We start from the raw sequence: 20438 nt of genomic DNA, 5'->3' as shown, positions 1-20438 counted from the left end.
CAGGCCAGAACCCCCAGCAACCTCACATTGATGTTTCTCTCTCTCTCTCTCTCTCTCTCTCTCTGCCTTCCCTCCCTAAAAATAAATAAAATCTTTAAAAAAAAAAAAGACGGAAAATAGGTTAAAAAGTGTTAAAAAAATTCTCTTATACCTATAGGAAAAGTACATATACACATAAATTATATGATAAATAGAAAAAAAAACCATTAGAATTTTATGGATAAAGGGGAAACCAAAGACATAGAGGACACTTTTGTTCTAATTTGTAATTGTTCTGAGAGTTTTTACCTACTCTGTTTTTATGCAGAGGGAATATTATTAAAAGATGTAAAGCTTTCACACAGATTTTGTGCTCTATTTTTTTTTTTCATTTTTGAAAAGAGAATATTCTATGTAGAATTATCTGTCTTACTGAAGGTATAACCTTATAAATGTGTATTTCTCTTTTTCTAGTCCAATTTCCTTTTTATACCCCTGTTTCATTCATTGCCTGTAATAGAGGGGGAAACTCATCTAATTAAACATAGAACTTTTTGTCAAAATAGATTTAATGGTTAACACTAATCAGTTGCCTGGGGAAGAAGCACAAACAGAAGAGATCAAACAAAAAACAAAATCCACCACCAAAAATATAACAGGAATAGAAAAGGGTGGATGAGACAGATATACATGCCAATAATTTTACATGGAGATATTTTCCTTTCAATCATTTATAAGCACTTGTTGATTATGATGTTATCACATTTTCTTTTTTATATTTAAAGGATTAGGGAGTTAACATTGAATGCTCTACAAATATCAGTTGTTCCACGATCTTAATGATGCATTCTAGGTTCATTCATTTAAGTTAGAGCAACTAAATGATGGCATGTGACATATCTAGGCTGCTCCTGGGGGAAAGAGGTTGTCACAGGTGCTGAAGCGAGCTTTGCTGTTAGGCTCTTGTGAATCAATGGGAATAAACAAGTTCATAGAATATTTCAAATTATGATTCAATAAGATATATCATATCTTATATTTCTAGTCATCCTAAGAAATATATGTGTGACAATACATATATATATATATATATATAATATACGTACCTATATACATTTATATATGATAAATGCTTGTAAATTTTTCATACATTTAGAATTAAGTAATAATATTCCTGGATTTCATAATTCGAGATGGTCTAATCCATAGGTACAAGATGGGCCTAGAAAAGTGTGCTTGCTCACTTCTAAACCTAGCTCTCAACAACATGTTAGAGTTTGGGCAAGTTATCCTTCTATACCTTAGTCTGATGTTAGAATGTGAGCAAAGTGAGTTTGCTTCTGACCTTTTAAAGAGGATTTAAGCAAGTGCAAAGTGCAAGGTGCAACGTTACATGAGAAAGTGCTTATATGTAAAGCCAAAGTATGACTAATAGTAAAATTTTTATAGGTAATGTAAGTGTCTTCTAGATGATTTCTTGCGATAAGCAAACAAAGAAACACAAGAATCTAAAAAAGGATAATGTCATTGGCAGCATGTAATAGTTAGGATACTGCTTTTATCTGCCTTAAGATCACTCTGTCTTAAAGAAGAGATGGATACATATAGTACCATGACTTACACTTTCTAAACATTTAATTTGGAAGGAATTATCAAATGTATGTGGGTTTTAGTCTCACTTCTGTAAAAATTATAAAATAAAATACAATCTTACAAATGACTTTAAAAAATAGAAAAATGCAATGCCTGGTAAAAACAAAAAACAGAATTTTCTACTCTATCTCTCAGAAGTATCTCTCTCTCTCCCTCCCTCCCTCCCTCCCTCCCTCCCTCCCTCCCTCCCTCCCTCCCTTCCTTCCTTCCTTCCTTCCTTCCTTCCTCTCTCTCTCTCTCCCTCTCTTTCTTGATTCTGGATCTCATTATTAAATTTAATAGTTGTATTTCTTCAGCTCCTGCACAGAGGAAATGAATTCACACATACATACACACCCACCCACATAAATTTATATAAACCTCACTGTAGAGGTTTATAGCTTATTCTCTGCTACATTCATAGAGACTAGTCACATATATGATTAGAAGAGACAAAGTATAAGGTAAAATGCTTATCTGTGTTTTTTTGTGTCCAGACATTAAGAGATATAAGGGATTGCTCATAACTTTAATGAATATTATTTTAAAAGCAGAAAAATAGATTATTTTTTCTAGGTTCTCAAGCTATTATATAGAAAATCCCATATGTTTTCAAGATAAATAATTATATGTGGATATAGTTACATATAGCTAATTTAATAATGAAATAGGTGTGTCTACTCATCAGTAATATGGATAACTTTATCAAGTCCCAGTCACTCTTAGATTTGAGGCCCATTTATTTGTTAGTATAACCACTCTTGCAAATCCTTGCCATTGCAATCTTCTGAAGATCTAACTCCCTAGCAAGTGTTTTTTTAAAGAAAATTGCTGATCCCACTCCTCATAAAGAAACATGACTGATAGCAAGAGTTAACAACTCTTAAACAGAGTTGTTTAAAACCTGCAAAATACAGTGAATGCTATGCAATAATTTAAAATATAAAACAAAGTTATATTAATAACACAAATTTATAATGAAATGTCAACTTCTGTGAAGTATTTGCCACCAACTAGGAATTCTAATAGAGCACGGGCCCAATGTTATGACTTGGGATAATCTAATGATTAGGAATTCTTACTTTTTTAATATTCAATACAAAAAAATCTACAACCTTTATCTGCACAAAGGATACAGCCATTTCACCAGTTCTAGCTATGACATTCATAGTATAGATCTGGGGGGAACAATGAAAATAAACAAAAAAAGTGCTCACTCCTAACTACAAGGATATGGAGTCCAATTTTCTTATCAAGCTGATCATGGACAAGTTCAGGTCCAAGATTACTGACAGAACTTCTGTGGTGTAGTACTTGTGCTTATTCCTCCTTTACTTCTTGCAGTTTGTCATAAGGGGCTGAACTGACATGTCTGTATGGTTCAGAGAAAATGAACCATTCAAATAACACGAATCTCCTGGACCGCCAGGACGGCAAGGTGGGTTTAGTGAGGTGGGAGCGACATAGACTTTTTAAATACCCTAAAGCCTTTTGCTGGTCCAGGATACGGTGGCGGTGGTGAAATGCTGTGTTTTCTGGTCAGTGCCATTGCCTGCTCATAAGAAGGTAATCCTGTGTCCTCCACTGCAGGCGGTGATGGAGACAAGGCAGCCTCCTCAGGTCTTCTGAAAATGATGGAGGGAGTCTGCCTGCCCCTTGAAGAGCTAAACAGAGAGACAGAAGTTAGGTCTGGAAAAGGCAGCACTGGTAGGTTAAGATGGCAATATTTAAAAATCCAACTGATTGTTTTTATAAAAGTTGAACTCAATTTATTAATATAACAGTTTTGGGAGTTTCCTACAGCAGAAAGAGTCTTGATATGGTGGAAGGATCAAGAGCTCTGAAGTCAGACATGGATGTGAAACCAGATCCTGTCATTTCTTAGCTATGCAGCTAAAGGCAAGTTACCTAATTCAGTTTCCTTCTCTGTAAACTGGGGACAATAATAGCTACCTCTATAATAAGAACTCAAAAACATGCTACTTCCCCCTTTCTCCCACTCCTGGATGAAAATTTTCTCGAAATAGGTTTGAAACCAAACCCAGGCTGTGTTGAAACGCAGCACAACACCAACCCAGGAAACTGAAGCAGATAATCACATTAGCTGATGTCTGTCCCTTTCTCTGGTCCTCCTCCCCTGCCCCACTGCCTGGTGGGCAAATCCCTCCTAAAACGCACTTCCATCACATCACTCTTCTCTGCAAAAGTCTAACCAGCAGCCTTCTTTCCACTGACTCGAGTTCCAAATACTGTGCCTCCTTTTCTGGCCTCATCTTATTTTTTATAGCTCTCTGCCTTTGCCAAGGTAGCCTCTTTAACACTCCTAGGTAAGTGTAATAAAGACTGTCCCATCTCTGTTTCCACTGGAATGGTTTCCTTTCTCAGATTGTCTCTTCCCTACTCCATTGATCTAAGCCCAAAAATTATTTTTTAAAGACTTTATTTATTTATTTTTAGAGAGAGGGGAAAAAAGGGAGAAAGACAGGCAGAGAAACATCTATGTGTGGTTGCCTCTCATATGCCCCCAAATGGGACTCTGGCCCACAACCTAGGCATATGCCCTTATTGGGAATTGAACTGGTGACCCTTTGGTTCACAGGTCAGCACTCAATCCACTGAGCCACACCAGCCAGGACTCCAACAATTTTTTTCAATTAATTAATTTATTTATTTTTAGAGAGGAGAAAGAGAGGGAGAGAAACATCAGTGTGTGGTTGCATTTTGTGCACCTCCTACTGAGGACCCGGCCCGCAACCCAGGCATGTGCCCTGACTGAGAATTGAACCAACAACCCTTTGGTTCACAGGCTGGCACTCAGTCCACTGAGCCACACAAACCAGGGTCAACAATTTTTTTTAAACATGGCCTGGTCCTACTCCCACCATTTTCACAAACTTTGTCAGATACACCAGCCAATGAAAATTGAAATACAAAATGGGCCTGATATTTTGAACCTATGTTTTTCCCTGCTCACTTGCAAACCACAGAAGGATAATTTAAACATTAGTATATTGATCTGTTTAGACTGTGAAGCTGGCTGTTTATGATATATCTATGCATGAATTACTTCCTATAGTTATGGCTAACAAGATAATTAAAATTCATAAGGAATCCCCAACCTCTAGTCAATATTTACAGTATCCTTTTCAACAGGAGACAGTTTAGCATACTCAAAATTCTGTAAACTCCTGGCTGGCGTAGCTCAGTGGACTGAGCACGGGCTGTGAACCAGGCATTGCTGGTTCTATTCCCAGTCAGGGCACATGCCTAGGTTGCAGGCCATGACCCCCAGCAACCGCACATTCATGTCTCTGTCTCTCTCTTTCTCTTTCTCCCTCCCTTCCCTCTCTAAAAATAAATAAAATCTTAAAAAAATTCTGTTAACTTTTACAAAGTCAGACAGTCAATTTGCACCTTAAAACATCCTTTCCTTTGGAGGTAGTAATGAGGTCTGAAGTTGGAGGGACGGAGAGAAGAAAAGAAAGAGATCTGTCTAAACCTAGGAACTGGATAATTAGCCCTTTTTAATAGTTGAGAGGTAACTGAGAGCATTACAGGTTTACTTAGAGGGCTCAACACAGACGAGTCCTCCTCTGTCAGAAATCTGGAATGTTCTCATGGTAGGCTAGTCACTTGCCCCATTCATTAGCTTGTGACGAAAAGTTCTATTTGTCTGCTCATAAGAAATAGGAGAGAAAGGTCTTTTATTTGAACAAATAAATTTTTCCATGTTGACTTTCAAACTTCACATATAGAAACTATGCAATAATTGCATCAAAGTCACTAAGTATTTACACAGCTATTTCTTACACACAACTTAAATGACTGAAATCAGAAAGTATGCACCAATAACATCTCAAATGGACATCATAGTATACCTATTTTACTTCATAAAATAAGGAAACTAAGAAATAAAAAGATTGTTTCCCATTTCTTGGTATATTTTTACAGAGGAATGAGACACTTATCTGACAATGATCTTATTTTTCACTTTTCTTTCTCAAATATTTCCTCATCCTTCCTCCATTTCCAGACTTGCAACATATAGAAAGAAAACAATAACTCAAATGTACTTTAGTATTTGAAAGTTAATCCCAACTTAGGAGAATTATTTGGTAGTCGTGGTTCAAAGCATTCCCTAAAACTCAAAGGGTCGCTGTGAAGATCAAAGGGAGACAAAAGATGTAAAAATGATCCGTAAGCTGTACAGCATTATACTGTAGTAACATTAAGTATAACTAACCTTTTCTAAAAAGATTTCATTTATTTATTTCTTAGAGTGGGGAAGGGAGAAAGAGAGGGAGAGAAACACCAATGTGTGGTTGTCTCTTGCGTTCCCCTACTGGGGACTTGGCCCACAACCCACGCATGTGCCCTGACTAGAAGTTAGAGCAGCAACCCTTTGGTTGGCTGGCATCACTCAGTCCACGGAGCCACACCAGCTCAGGCGAGCCTCCTGTCCTTTCATCTCACTCAGATCTTGTCTACTCTCATGGCTTCAGCTATTATCCTTCAACAGATGAATCCTAATTCTACATCTGTTGCCCTAAACTCTTACCTTAAAACAGTAAAGGAAAAAATTTATTGTGGCAAATTATATATAATTTAAAATTTGCCATTTAATCATTTTTACACATGGAGTTCAGTGGTATTAATTATACTCACAATGTTGTGCAACCATCACCATTATCTATACCCATAACCTTTTCACCACCTGGTCGCATCATGCATTTGTTTACTTAATTTGAAAGGTGTGAATAGGGGAATATGAGCATTGATTTTGAACAGCCCGTTTAGCATCTAGTGCCTTTTTTTGAGTAACATTATTCTACACTTACTCATCTGTATTTACTGAGAAGATAATATAGATAACATTAGAAGAGAATAACTTTTTATTCCTTTAGGTATGTTGAAGTTCTATGCAAACAATTACAGTTTTATGCTTATAAAGATTTATGAAGCTATTATCCTCAATGGTAATTGTTACTTTTTTTTACATTGTATTCTCTTTTTAAAAATATTTTATTCATTTATTTTTAGAGAAGGAAAGGGAGGGAGAAAGAAAGGGAGAGAAATCTCAGTGTGGTTGCCTCTCACCTGCGCCCCCTACTGGGGACTTGGCCCACAACCCAGGCATGTGTCCTAGACTCAGAATTGAACCTGCGACCCTTTGGGTCGCAGGCTGGCATTCAATCCATTGAACCATACCAGCCAGGTGTAATTACTTTATTTTATTAATTGTTACTTAATTTGAAGTATCAGTAAAAATGAATGAATTTAAAAGCTATTTAATACTGTTTCTATTTGGATAGCCACATGGCTAGATCTGGTTACGCTGTGACTCAGTAAACTATGGGACTTTTCCCCTCTGGAAATAATGTGGGGACACTGGTATCTGCCTCCTACCCAAGAAAGAAATATGGAGACCCTGGCCAAGTGCTCAGTTGGTTGGAGCGTCGCCCCCATACAACAGGGTGGGGGGTTTGATCTCTGGTCAGGGCACATACAAGAGACAACCAATAAATGCATAAGGAAGTGGAACAACAAATCGATGTTTCTCTGTCTCTTTCTTTCCCCTTTTCTCAGTTTTTCATCTGTGTTAAATTAGACAACAAAACAACTGCTGTATACTAGAGAAAACTGGAGACACATAGCAACTAAATGCAATGTACTATCTTGATTGGATTCTAGAGCAGAAAGAGGGCAATAATGGAAAAACTGGGGAAATCTAAGTAAGGTCTGGAGTTTAGTTTATAGTAAGGTACCAATGTCGGTTTGTTAGTTTTTCAAGTGTACTATGATAGCATAAGATGTTAACAATGAGGGAACTGGTGAAAGATATATGGGACCCCTTTGCAGCCTTTCTAAAGGTTGTACCTAAAATTATTCCAAAGTAAAAAGTTTATTTAAAAACAAGTGGCCATTTTTAATCCATTTAAAAAATAACAGTAGAGAATGTATAATAGTGAATTAAATATTTTCACTTGGTACTTACCCTGGATGCTGTTGTCTGCTACACTTATTGATCAAAACATAGTAGCCAAGTATTCCAAAAATAACCAAAAATACTCCAGCAGCAATTAGTCCAGTCAGAAGGCCCATTACATCAATTCTCTCACTGTTACCACCTTAAGAAAAATCATTAACATAAATATAACAACTGAAAAGCACCACCTGTGATTTCAATAAATTTAACCCTGAGTCTAAACACAGTATCAAGCATTGAATAATTAATATTGATTTTTAAAATTTATTTATTTATTTATTTTCCTCACCCAAGGACATTTTTTTCCCATTTATTTTTTCTCCTTTATTTAAAGACAGAGGAAGGAGGAGTGGAAGGGAGAAAGACACATTGATGTGAGATAGAAGCATCAACTAGCTGTCTCCATATGCACCCAGACCAGGGATCCAGCTGGACCCAGAGTCTTACATGTGCAGACTGAGGGTTGCACACACTGGACTAGGGATCAAACCTGCAACTTAGGCATGTGCCCCGATTGCAAATTGAACCAGCAACCTTTCAGCTGTGGGATGACATGCCAACCAACTCAGCCATACAGGCCAGGGCTTATTTTATTTATTTATTTATTTATTTATTTAAAAGATTTTATTTGTTTATTTTTAGAGAGAAGGGAAGGGAGGAAGAGGAGAGAAACATGAATGTGTGATTGCCTCTCATGAGCCCCCTACTGGGGATCTGGTTTGCAACCCAGGCATGTGCTCTGACTGGGAATTCAACCTGCAAACCTTTGTTTGGCAGGCTGGCACTCAATTCACTGAGCCACACCAGCCAGGGCTTTATTTCATTGTTTAAGTGTATTCATTTATTCCAGAGACAGACAGACAGACAGACAGAGAAACACTGATCAGCTGCTTCCAGCACACACCCCAACCAGGGACCAAACCCATAACCCAGGCATGTGCCCTGACCAGAATAGCACCAGCAACCCCTTGGTGCACAGGACAAAGCTCCAACCCACCGAGCCATGTTGGCTGGGCTTATTATTGATTAATTAAAAAGTCTTTATGCTAGACATATGATCTAAAGAATTTTTAAAGGACACTCCCTAAAACCCCTAGTTATGGTTTCATTTCTTTTAAATAGGTCATATTAAATGGAGACTATTCAAGACTAAGTAGAGAGTTCCTGCCAAGATGAAGGCATTGGTAGAAACCGTTCGCTTCCTCACACAACCAAAAGGAGGATAACAACCAATCTGAAATCAATAAACAACCAGAAGTGCCAGAAAATCAAACTGCATGGAACTCCAACAACCAAGGAATTAAAGAAACGGTCAACTGGAACAACCAGACCGGTAAGATGGGCAGATGGTCAGAACCTGGGGCAAGTCTGTGGACAGTGAGGGCAAGGTGGCTGACCAAGTGGGCGGAGCTGGCTGCAGTGAGGAGGTGACTGCATGGGTGGGGCTGACTGAACAGGAAACTGAGACTCAGAGCTGACTGTGGACTACAGCAGGGGTTGCCATGCCAGGAAAACTTCCCCAGTCTCACAGGAGGGTTGGTGGGAAAGTGGGGCTAGAGCCCAGTAGGCTAGTCGCACAGTTCCCTTTCTGGCCCCTCCCCCACAGGCAGCACTGCAGAGCAGCAAGGAGGGTTGCCCTGCACTGGTGAATACCTAAGGCCCCACCCCCTTATACCTTAACAGGTGCCCCGAGACAAAGAAATAGGGCCCAAATGAAAGAACAGAGCAAAACTTCATTAAGAGAGCTAAGTGATGAGGAGATAGCCAACTTATCTGATGGAGAATTTAAAGCCCTGGTAATCAAAATGCTCACAGAAATGGTTGAGTAAGGTTGCAAAATAGAGTAAAAAGTGAAGACGTGAAATAAAGGAAAATGTACAGGGAGCCAACAGTGAAGGGGAGGAAACTGGGACTCAAATCAATGGTTTGGACCAGAAGGAATAAACATTCAACCAGAACAAAAGAAACAAGAATTCAAAAAAAATGAGGAGAGGCTTAGGAACCTCTGGGACAACTTTAAATGTTCCAACATCTGAATCATAGGGGTGCCAGAAGGAGAAGAGGAAGAGCAAGAAATTGAAAACTTATTTGAAAATATAATGAAGGAGGGCTTCCCCAAACTCATGAAGGGAATAGACTTCCAGGAAGTCCAGGAAGCTCAGAGAGTCCCAGAGATGTTGGACCCAAGGAAGCACACACTGAGGCACATCATCATTATATTACCCAAATTAAAGATAAGGAGGGAACCTCAAAAGCAGCAAGAGAAATGGAGACAGTTACCTACAAAGGAGTGCCCATTCAATTATCAGCTTATTTCTCAAAGAAACCTTGCAGGCAAGAAGGGGCTGGAAAGAAGTATTTGAAGTCATGACTGGTACAACCACTATGGAAAACAGAAAACTAAACTCAGAACTTCCTCAGAAAACTAAAAATGGATCTGCCTTTTGACCCAGCAATTCCACTGCTGGGACTATATCCTAAGGACCCTGAAACACCAATCCAAAAGAACCTATGCTTCCCAATGTTCATAGCAGCACAATTTACAATAGCCAAATGCTGGAAGCAACCAAGATGCCCATCAGTAAATGAATGGATCAAAAAACTATGTACATTTACACAATGGAATTCTATGCAGCAGAAAGAAAGAAGGAGCTCCTATGCTTTGCGACAGCTTGGATGGAGCTGGAAAGCATTATGCTAAGCGAAACAAGCCAGGCAGTAAAAGACAAATACCATATGATCTCACCTTTAACAGGAACCTAAACAACAAAACAAAGAAACAAGCAAAATATAACCAAAGACACTGAAATAGAGAACAGGCTGACAGTGACCAGAGGGGAGAGGGGAGGGAATTTTAGGGGAGAATGGGAAGGGTTTACAGGAACAAATATAAAAGACACATGGACAAAAATTAGGGGGGTGGAAATGGGAGGGAGGTGGGGAGGGATGGGTGGGTGAGCTGGGATGGGAGTAAAGCACAGAAAACTGTACTTGAGCAATGGCTAAAAAAAATAAAAGAAGTATTTGAAGTCATGAAAGGTAAGGACCTACACCCAAGGTGACTCATTCCAGCAAAGCTATCATTTAGAACGGAAGGGCAGATAAAGTGCTTCCCAGATAAGGTTAAGGTAAAAGAGTTCATCATCACCAAGCCCTTATTATATGAAATGTTAAAGGGAATTATCTAAGAAATTGAAGAAGACCAAAAACTATGAACAGTAAAATGACAACAAACTCACAAGTATCAACAAATGAACGTATAAAAAAGAAAAACAATGAAAACAAAAACTCAGCAAACAACTAGAACAGGAACAGAATCAGAGAAATGGACATCACACGGAAGGTTTTCAGTGTGGAGGGGAAGGGGAGGAATGGGGGGGAAGGTATAGAGAAGAAGAAGCATAATTGGTAGGCATAAAATAGACAGGAGAGATCAAAAATGGTATGGAAAATAGAGGACTCCTAGAACTTACATGTACAACCCGTGGGCATGAACTAAGGTGGGGGATGCTGGAGGGTTGGGAGGTGCAGTGTGGAGGGGGATAAAGGGGGAAAAATTGGGAAAACTGTAATAGCATAATCAATAAAATATACTTTTAAAAAAGACTAAGCAGAATAAACACAAACTTTGTTCCACTAGGTAACCCTTTGATATTAACTACTAAGATAAATGTATTGAGCAACTCTAGTGGATATATGAAATCCTCTCCCTGTAAGCTGGGACCCTACCCAAATGGAATGAAAGAATAGATAGCAAAAAACTCACCTAAACGTCAGCTAGAGGTGATCAATATAGATAAAAGACAGGATCAAGCTTCCTTAGAAGTTACTTCATTCTAGCTAACAATCTTAACTTACCCAGTAGCGTATATATTCCATTAACTTGTAATGGTATGCAAAGATAAAGAATTAAAGTAGCTTACTACTTGAAACCAACTGAGCGCTGCTTTTATTCTGCTCAAGTCTTGACTTAGCTGAGCTGTTTAAAGCATTTTTAAGCCTATTATCGCATTCCTCCAGTATCTCACCAAACTTGATTTTCAGTGTACAAATGCATGAATATGACCTTCTCCGTCTTAGATAGCCCAGGGTGTAATTGAGCAATCTTCCTTGGATTTACAAGTATGTTGAGCAACAAACAAACTCAAACAATGAAACCGAAATGTATTATAAAAGAAAGGGTGTGGGAAAAACATTATTTAAGCAATTCTCGTCTTACCTGATTTTACGGTTGGTTGTTTAATCAAATATTCCTGCCAAAATGCCATCTAAGAGAAAAGTAAATTTTCCAAGTTTATTTAATTTATTATTTCATTTGCTCCCAATGACCTAAACTAGAGGTGGTAAATTTTTGCATGTGCCACAGGTAGGCTACCAGTTATTCAAGTTAGAGGGTGTGACTCGCTCTGATTAAAGCACTACCATGCACCACTATTTCTTCCAACTCTGGAACCGGTCGGGGTTAGAAGACCAATTCCAGCGTATCCTCTCCACCACTACCCTGCTATTCTCCCCTCACCTGCCCAGAGCTCCCGCTCAGGCCTCGGGGAACTACTGCATTGGAGAGTGTGAAAGTACCAAAGATGGAAGCTGAGTCAGGAAACCCATTTTTGAAAAGGAGTCTGAATTTTTCTATGCTAGGTAGGCCCTCAGTTTGCTAGCTTTTATTGAAAGGCATTTATGGATTTGGCTGTTCAGTGTTACTTGAGACAGATTTTAAGGAGCCATGATACAATTATAAAATGGGTTTGTGAAAAGCAGAATAAATCTCAACAGGCACTATTACAAAATTTTAGACTTTGTTTTCCTTCTCTAATACAGGTGGCAGATACTAGCATGGAGCCTGGGTACCTTCTAGGGGGAAAAAAAAGAAAAAGAACTAAGTTCCATGAATACCTGCATTTAAAGGCTACCTAGAGAGGTTCTTATTGACCAAAGAGTAAAATAAAATGGAACTTTCGAGGAAGGGAAAAAGGAGCTGGGGTTATTTAATCTACCAAAGTGAAGAATTTGGGTCACTTAACATTCTTCAAGAATATGCTAGATTATAACAAGGACAGTGCTATCTCTGTTTTGTCCTTTTCAAGATTAACAGACAGCATTTAATTATATTTTAAGGGAGAACTTCTAAAAGTTTCTCCCTTAAATTACAGACATACCGAACCATACACTTCTGAGTGCAGGGACTATATATTTTGTATCTCCAGTCTCCAGCAGAGAACTTGGCACACAGGAGACTGTCAATACTTGAAATATAAGTACAGTAATGAAACAGGATAGGTCACCGACAGAAAAAATTGCTCTGAGTTTTAATGATTAAAGTCTGTGTCAGAAAACTAACTCAAATTATATCCTGAAGTTTAATTAACTCTGCTTCATGATTGTTTTTTTAATATAATAAACATTAAACACAAAATTACAGCACAAATGATAATCTGCTAATTATTATAAGCCCAGTTAATTAAGTATAAAGCCAAGTTTAAATCTAAAGCTAATCAGCATTTTAAGGAAGTAGGAAAAGATAACATGTATAGAATACTGATTTCATTTAAAGCATAAAAGCTCTAATAAATGAAAGTGCCATTTTCTGAAGTACTATTTAATAAATTTCCAGACAATTAACATCATCAACCAAATTACCGTTTTATCTTCATCCACAAAAATCTCTTTGGCTTCCTCATAATTACAAAGTTCTTCATAGCACTCTCTTTCTAGGTCGCCGGAAGTGAAGAGTTCCAGATCAAATCTATTATATAGCAGGTGTCTATGTATGAAAGAGTTTGCTTCTTCTTTTGATGTAAAGACTAATAAAGAATAGAAAGATTTTAAACACTAATAAGAATAAGGAAGAAAATTCCTGTTTAAATGGTAGAAAGAGTAAATAGTTCCCTTGATGTGGTTTTAAATTACACCAAACTTTCCTGTATGGTTTTCAAATCTTATAAAAAGACATATCAGTAAAAATAATTTCTGCCAAATAGGAAATATAAATATTAGCATGACTCTAGAAAATTCTGGACTTGATCATGTCCAAAATTATGAGCATAAGCAAAAATTATTTATTAGTTTTTAAAGATTTTATTTATTTATTTTTTAGAGAGGGAAGGGAGGGAGAAAGAGAGAGAGAAACATCAATGTGCGGTTGCTGGGGGTCATGGCCTACAACCCAGGCGTGTGCCCTGACTGGGAATCGAACCTGCAACACTTTGGTTCGCAGCCCGCGCTCAATCCACTGAGCTAGCTATGCCAGCCAGGGCAGTAAAAATTATTTAAATATTATTTTTCCCTCCAGAAAATTATGTTTTCAGTAAATGACAGGTCAGACTATTCTATTCCCAGAGGGTTGGTTTCCTATTTTCTGGACTGAGAGAAATTAGTCTGGTGCAATGGACAGTACCGGAACAAGTGTTAGAAGACAGAAAATTCTTGTTTTTAACTTGGCTCAAACTATCAGCTATGTATCCTGGGATAAGTCACTCATATCTCTAGGTTTTCATTTCCTCAGTTATAAAATTAGGACATGCACTAAATAATCACTAAGATCCATTTATGTTTTAAAATTATAAATTAATACATTTTTTAAAATTATGAAATTTTTGAATGACATTGGTCAATATATCAAGTTTATACTGAAACTTATAAAATTTTAATTTTCTAAGTTAATAAAATTATACATTAATTATAAAATTAATTAAAAGATATTAAGACCCCTCCCAAAGGAGTAGCTCCTCCCACCCGTCCCTCAAATATGTATCTACCCTGTTTTGCAAGACCCCCTCTATATTTTCTGGGAAAGTAAATGGTGAACATGATTGAGTTACACAGAGGTTAACACAAAACAAGGATATCCCACCACAGCAGCAATTCCAAAGCCCACAAACTTTAAACTTGTTCTGGTATCATATAAGCAAAGCTTAAGTGACCTTGCAACATACAGATCACAGTACTGAGAATGGAATTCAGAAACTCACTGAGAATTGAAAAGTGTTGGTGTTGCTCACTGCTAACTGTCAGTGAAGAGAGGGTGCATTAAAGTGGGCAACTGAAAGACAAGACCGAGGGCATGGGCTGGAAGAGGAGAAACTGATCTGCGAGTGACCTCAGGAAGGCCATTTACTCTTAGCCCCTTGAAGACAATCACATCTTCCTCACCTTTCAATCGCTCACCTTTCCAAAAAGGTCTGAATATTAGCTGTTGTGTCTGATACAGCAGCCACGAGCCTCAGTAGCCACAGAGGTTACTAAGCACTTAAAACGCGGCCATGTCTGAATTGAGATGTGCTGGGAGTGTAAAATATGCGCAGGATTTCAAAAATGGTTAAAAAAGACTGTGAAATATCTTAACGTTTTATACTGCTTATATTTGGAGATGATATTTTGAATATAGTAGGTTAAATTAAAAACATTACTAAATTTAATTTCACCTATTTCTTTTTCCATTTTTTAATGTGGCTATTGGAAAATTATAAATTTCTGTTTCACATATTTTTATTGGCCAGCACTAGTCTAACATATTCTTTTTAATGTTACAAATAACATACTCAGACTATCTGAGCCAAGGGAAAGCTAAAATGGGATCACTGGTGATAGTTGTTTTAAGAAATATTCCAAAAGGCAGACCTGTGTGATGAAATTTCTGTTCTTTCTTCTTCCTTATCTGCCTTTAAACATATTTATTTATTTTTAGAGAGAGGGGAAGGGAGGGAGATAGAAATGGAGAGAGACATGGATAGGCTGCCTATCTTACATGCCCGACTAGGGGCAGAACTGCAACCCCGGCATGTGACCTGACCAGGAATCCATCCAGTGACATTTCGCTTTGCGAGCTACCCAACCAACAGAGCCGCCCTGGTCAGGGCTCCCTGGTCTTCCTGAGGATTTTATGTTTTCACCAAATGGCGAAAGAACGAACATTTTCCCAAGTCTCCATCATCTCTCACTGGGATTCTTGCAATGGCCCTCAGAGGGGTCTCCTTGTTACCCATTCTCTAAAATTGTTAATTAAAAACAGAATTTGTTTAATTAAAAACAGTGTTAAGACACACTGTCTTCCAACATGCCTGGTTCTCTCCTGACTTTGTACTTGCTGTTACCTCTGAATGGAACTTTCTTCTTTCAGTTTGTTACCTTACCTCCTTCAGGATTTTTTTTTTAAGATTTTGTTTATTCATTTTTAGAGAGAAGGGAAGAGATGGAGAGAAATATCAATGTGTGGTTGCCTCTCCTGCACCCCGTACTGGGGACCTGGCCTGCAACCCAGGCATGTGCCCTGACTGGGAATCCAACTGGTGACCCTTTGGTTCATAGCGTGCACTCAATCCACTGAGCCACAGCAGCCAGGGCCTCCTTCAGGATTTTGTTCAATGTTCCCTTGAACCCCACCCCCACCCCCACCTACCCATCTCTGGTACCCCCATCCCCTATTACATTCTGTTTTTCTTCCATAGCACTTATCACCGCTTAGTGTTCTATTATTTAACTTATTTGTTAACATTCTGTTCCCCTCCCTAGAAGGAAAGTTTCATTAAAGCAGGGATATTGGTGCCTGCGCATATAGGTGTTCAAAAAAAAGTACTTACTACATGAATGAATGAAGTCAACTTTCCTATTGTGGAAAGAATTCTTGGACCAAAATTCTACCAGTTGAAGCAATTTATAGGTATAGTCTGGTATTACTTGGCTTGGTATAGGTTTAAAATACTAAACCAGTGATGCAGTAATTTATTGCCTACTTACCTAGCTATACTTACTACATGAAATCTAATTTAGAAAGGAAAACTAGCAATCTGTTTCTGTATTTTGCCCACTTCTGAAATTTGCCCAAATTTTTACATTTTATTGGCTAAAGAGCAGTGCCATATTTCTGTCGGCCTTCTGTTCCAGTAGGTTATCTGAGTTATAAAAATACCCCATCCTCCAAATGGCACTCAATAAAGCTACTTTCGACTTGATAGGCATACAAAAGAGAGAGGCATAAATATTTGTGTTGTTCCTGAAGTGATGTTAATGCCAGTAAACACCCTCACCCCATTAAACATGCCTTCCAGAGGCTGTTGTTTTGCCACTTCCTTGAGTGTGAAAGTTGGGTTTGGTCAGTGGTTGACCTTGGACCTTCAGTGCCTTTCCCTGCCTCCCTTCCAGTCTCAGGAGAAACATTGTCCTTTGTCATTTGGATTCCAAGTAACCCTGAAAATGCTTATCACTGAAAGAACCGAACTTCTTGCCTATGGAGCATCCTGAACTTCCACTAAAGACCCTATTTTCCCTCCAGTCTTTGCACTTTTGATTCCGCCCCCCAGATTCTCTATTCTCTGTTTCTCCCGTCTTCGACCATTCTGAGAGGCTCTCTGTGCATTGCACTGTTTCGGACCCACCAACCCAAATATTTCATTCTCTTCCTCTCTCCTGTTTCCCCATGTTGTCTAAATAAATCCCTTTTAAGTCACTGGCCTTTATCAGAATTTCGCTGGAGGTCTCTTATTTTCTTTTTCAAGATTTTATTTATTTATTTTTAGACAGAGGGGAAGGGAGGGAGAAAGAAAGAGAGGGAGAGAAACATCAATGTGTGGTTGTTTCTCACGTGGCCCCCAATGGGGACCTGGCCTGCAACCAAGCCATGTGCCCTGACTGGGAATCGAACCAGTGGTCCTTTGGTCTACTGGATTGAGCCCGCACTCAATCCACTGAGCAACATTAGCCAGGACTGAGGTCTCTTATTTTCTTAGTTACTTTTCATATTCCCATTTACTGTATCCTGTTTGCAGACAGAGAGCCTTGGCTTCTGTGCCACACAACTCTCCTAAGACAGAGTTACTACCACTCAGTTTCCTCTGCTCTCTGGGTCTCTGTTCCTACCTCTGTTGCAGAGTTTACGGAGATTTTCTGTTTACACCCTGCCTCCCTGATCAGGGCAAGGGTAACAGTCTTTCATTTCTACATTTCCTGTACCTGTCACAGAATATGTATGTAAATAAAGTGGTTATTACTAACCAAACAAGTCAGATTTTTAAATACAGAGAATTCCTCTTTTACATTCCCCACCAATGTCATCCCCAGCCTTTTGCACTCAAGTATGATCTCTAAATTCCTTCCAGAGTTTGTGATGTTCCTGAGTGTCTTTTTTGTCTGTATGGTGTGGATGAATACATTCAAAAGTATTCTGGGGACCAGTGTCTGGTCCCAGTGAGAATGGTACAACTTGGGAGGTTCCAGGAAGGATCTCCTTCCGAAATCTGTCCTTTTCTCACCAGCTAGCTTGTCCAATGGCCTAGAGTTCTGCCATCAGGGTTTGATTACTTTGGATTAGGGTAATTGCCTTATCTTAAAATACACAGACACTCCTAGAAGGTTTAACACACTAAGCTGTATTACTCATTAATAAGTCATCCAGGAGTATTAGTGTAACAGATCTTTCCCAGCTGAAAAGGAGCTGAGAGTAGAATCTGATGGGAAGGGATAAGTGACAGGAATGAGGGGGAAGTAGGTTCGAAGTCCTAGTAACTGGGTAGGAAGCCCAATGATAGGGCAGGAAGAAGGATGCTGAGACAAAGCCCTTTTCTTTTCTTGGTTTTCTATGTTAGGCTCTTAACAGATGGGCAGGGATCAGTTTGTTTATGACCTGGACCTCACAAGGTGTGGAATTCTAGGTTAGCAAGCCCCAAACTTAATTTTACAACCATTTAACTGTATCCAGAGATTTGCAAATGAAGAAGGGCCTCAGAGATCATTCACTCCTCACTCCCATTGTTTTACAGATGAAGAAATCCAAGCAGAAAGGCCTCAAGTTACTCGCCCAGGGTCTCAACAAGTCCAGACTAGATCTTGGCTTCTCTCTCCCTCTTTCCAGGAAGAACAAGTAATTATGCTAATTATAATTACCACATAGCAACATCTTAAAAAAAAAGGCACTCACTGATTTTAGAAGCTGAAATAGGTTCGCCATTCAAGTTAACCACAAACCAAGTCTTAAATACGTATATTTAGTCAAAAGTAACTCAGATGTAAATTTGTGTAAATTGCACTTAACCAATAAACCACAAATTAAACTAAACATTTTAATGCTTCTATTACTGACGAGGGCATGTAAGTTCAAATATTATGCTTCGTAGGATGAGATCTGTAATACCCGGCTTGGGGTTCCAGGAGGGTTTCCTGGGAAAGGGAAGCGGTGCTTACCTTCTTCCCCCAGGCGCTTAGACGCCTCTGGACTTCTCGTGCAATGAGGGAACGCGAAGGTAGCTATGGGCAGTAGGCTAAGTAGAATCATAAGTGCAAACATAGTCCAGCAACGATCAAACAAACTAAAACAAAACAAAAAACAAAACAGAGAAACTCGTCAAAAAAGACCCTGGCTCAGTACTTTGAGTTTCTGTAGGAACTGAGTCACGGACCTGTGGTGCTCAAAGCCACCGGACTACTGTGCCCCGCTCGCGGTTTCAGTCACCCCGGTCCGATCCACGCCCTGAAAGCGGCCCCAAGCGTTCCTGGGGACAAACGCCGCGCCCCAGGACTCTGCCGATGGCCGAGCTGGCTGGCACCCGTCACCGCAGGCGGTGACCCTGTGCCTCGCGTTCGAATCGGACCCGATTTGGGGAGGTGGCCCCCGAGAGTAACCCATTCCCCACCAGGGCCAAGCCACCCGGTCCCCACCTGCAGGTCCAGGCACATGTTCCCGCAGCTCCCTGGCCAGAGCCTCGTCGTAGGGTAGTGCCTGTGGCCGCCAGAACCTCCACCTTGATGCCGCCCAAATATCGGAGATGCTCCGGACCTCGCTCTCGGCGGGGCTAGAGGGCAGTTCCCGCGCTCGGGCCAAGGAAGCGCCTGGGGTTCGCAGAGGGGCGCCCTGGCAGACCGTGGGACGCGCGCGACCTGACTTCCAGCCTGGATCGCGGGAGGCCGCGGAGCCGGTAGTGGGAAAGGGAGGCAGCGGCTACCTGGGGAAGCGTCTGCCAGCGCTCCTCCTCCCGGGGCCCGCCTACCTGCTGCGGGCGGGCAGTTGGCTGGCACCTCCTGGGAGCGCCACTTCGCTTTCGCAGACACGAAATCTTCTGTCCTGAGCCCTGGGCGAGCCTGGCCTTCAGCCTCCAGATCTGGCCCCGCCTTGGCGGCGCGCGGGTGGCTGATTTGATCTCTGTTGTAGACCGGGCTTTTTCTGCGAATTCAGGGAGGCATTTTCAGTTCTCAGCCCTCAGACCACGGCTCTTGGAGTGCCCTGGGCTTTTCATATTGGGTTCTGCTAGGCTTGGGGTCCGTGGTTACCTTGAGGCAACAGTCCTCAAAGGATGATCGGAGAAAAGGAGAACAAAATATACATCAGCGAAAATTCATGTTATTAATAATATGATGGAAATGATGTTAAAATTATTCGGTGACATGGGTTTTCAAATTGTGGCTCACCAGATCTGGGACGTCTCCAAGATCTTTTCAACGGATCTCTGGGATCAAAACTATTTCCATTATGATAATAAGACATGATTTGTCTTTTTCATTTTAATTTGTATTTATAGAATTAAACCTAATTTTATTTTGCAGAATTCAACAAATACGTGTTCAGATATGGTTTATCTTCAAATCAGGAGTTTGGTTTTTGTTTTTAAAGCAATATGCAAATTAATTTAGCATGCCTAACATCTTTCTAGCTCTTTTTAGAAAAAATTTTTTTAAATAATATAAAGGTCCAAATTGTCAAAAAAAACTATTTATATTTTTACCCTCCAGTATGGCTAACATTAATATTTATTGAAGGAGAGAAAAGCTGCAATGCTGATCTTTGGCATTCATATTTGATACAGCAGTATAATTAAAAACTTGTAATTGTTTTTAAGATAAACACTTTGAGGGA

At 39.6% G+C, this 20438-nt stretch overlaps 1 protein-coding gene across 4 annotated transcripts; it reads right to left on the bottom strand.

Annotated features, from left to right (window-relative positions):
• Window positions 1-1853: 1853 nt before the first annotated feature.
• PRRG4 (proline rich and Gla domain 4) lies at window positions 1854-19536 on the bottom strand. 4 transcript variants are annotated; one of them, XM_036029199.1, is made up of 6 exons: window positions 19247-19536; window positions 18773-18897; window positions 13238-13401; window positions 11817-11865; window positions 7607-7739; window positions 1854-3266 (listed from the first exon to the last, which is right to left on the bottom strand). In XM_036029199.1, the coding sequence occupies exons 2-6, from the start codon at window positions 18873-18875 to the stop codon at window positions 3056-3058; spliced, it is 660 nt and encodes a 219-aa protein (XP_035885092.1). In that variant the 5' UTR covers window positions 18876-18897; window positions 19247-19536; the 3' UTR covers window positions 1854-3055. The 4 variants fall into 4 exon arrangements, with proteins under 4 accessions (XP_035885092.1, XP_035885091.1, XP_028372754.1 ...); XM_036029198.1 differs by having other exon boundaries at window positions 1854-3275; window positions 19365-19532; XM_028516953.2 differs by having other exon boundaries at window positions 1854-3275; window positions 19247-19531.
• Window positions 19537-20438: the final 902 nt, after the last annotated feature.

The sequence above is a fragment of the Phyllostomus discolor genome, chromosome 6 (assembly GCF_004126475.2).
Source record: "Phyllostomus discolor isolate MPI-MPIP mPhyDis1 chromosome 6, mPhyDis1.pri.v3, whole genome shotgun sequence".
Classification (NCBI taxonomy): Eukaryota; Metazoa; Chordata; class Mammalia; order Chiroptera; family Phyllostomidae; genus Phyllostomus; species Phyllostomus discolor.
This window is presented reverse-complemented; position numbering and strand designations above follow the sequence as displayed.

Coding starts and splice junctions, on each gene's coding strand:
- PRRG4 (XM_036029198.1), bottom strand. CDS start 18,875: ATGTTTGCACTTATGATTCTACTTAGCCTACTGCCCATAGCTACCTTC. Junction 7,740..11,816: donor ACAACCAACCGTAAAATCAG/GTAAGACGAGAA, acceptor ATTTTTCTTAAG/GTGGTAACAGTGAGAGAATT. Junction 3,276..7,606: donor AGCAGACAACAGCATCCAGG/GTAAGTACCAAG, acceptor CTCTCTGTTTAG/CTCTTCAAGGGGCAGGCAGA.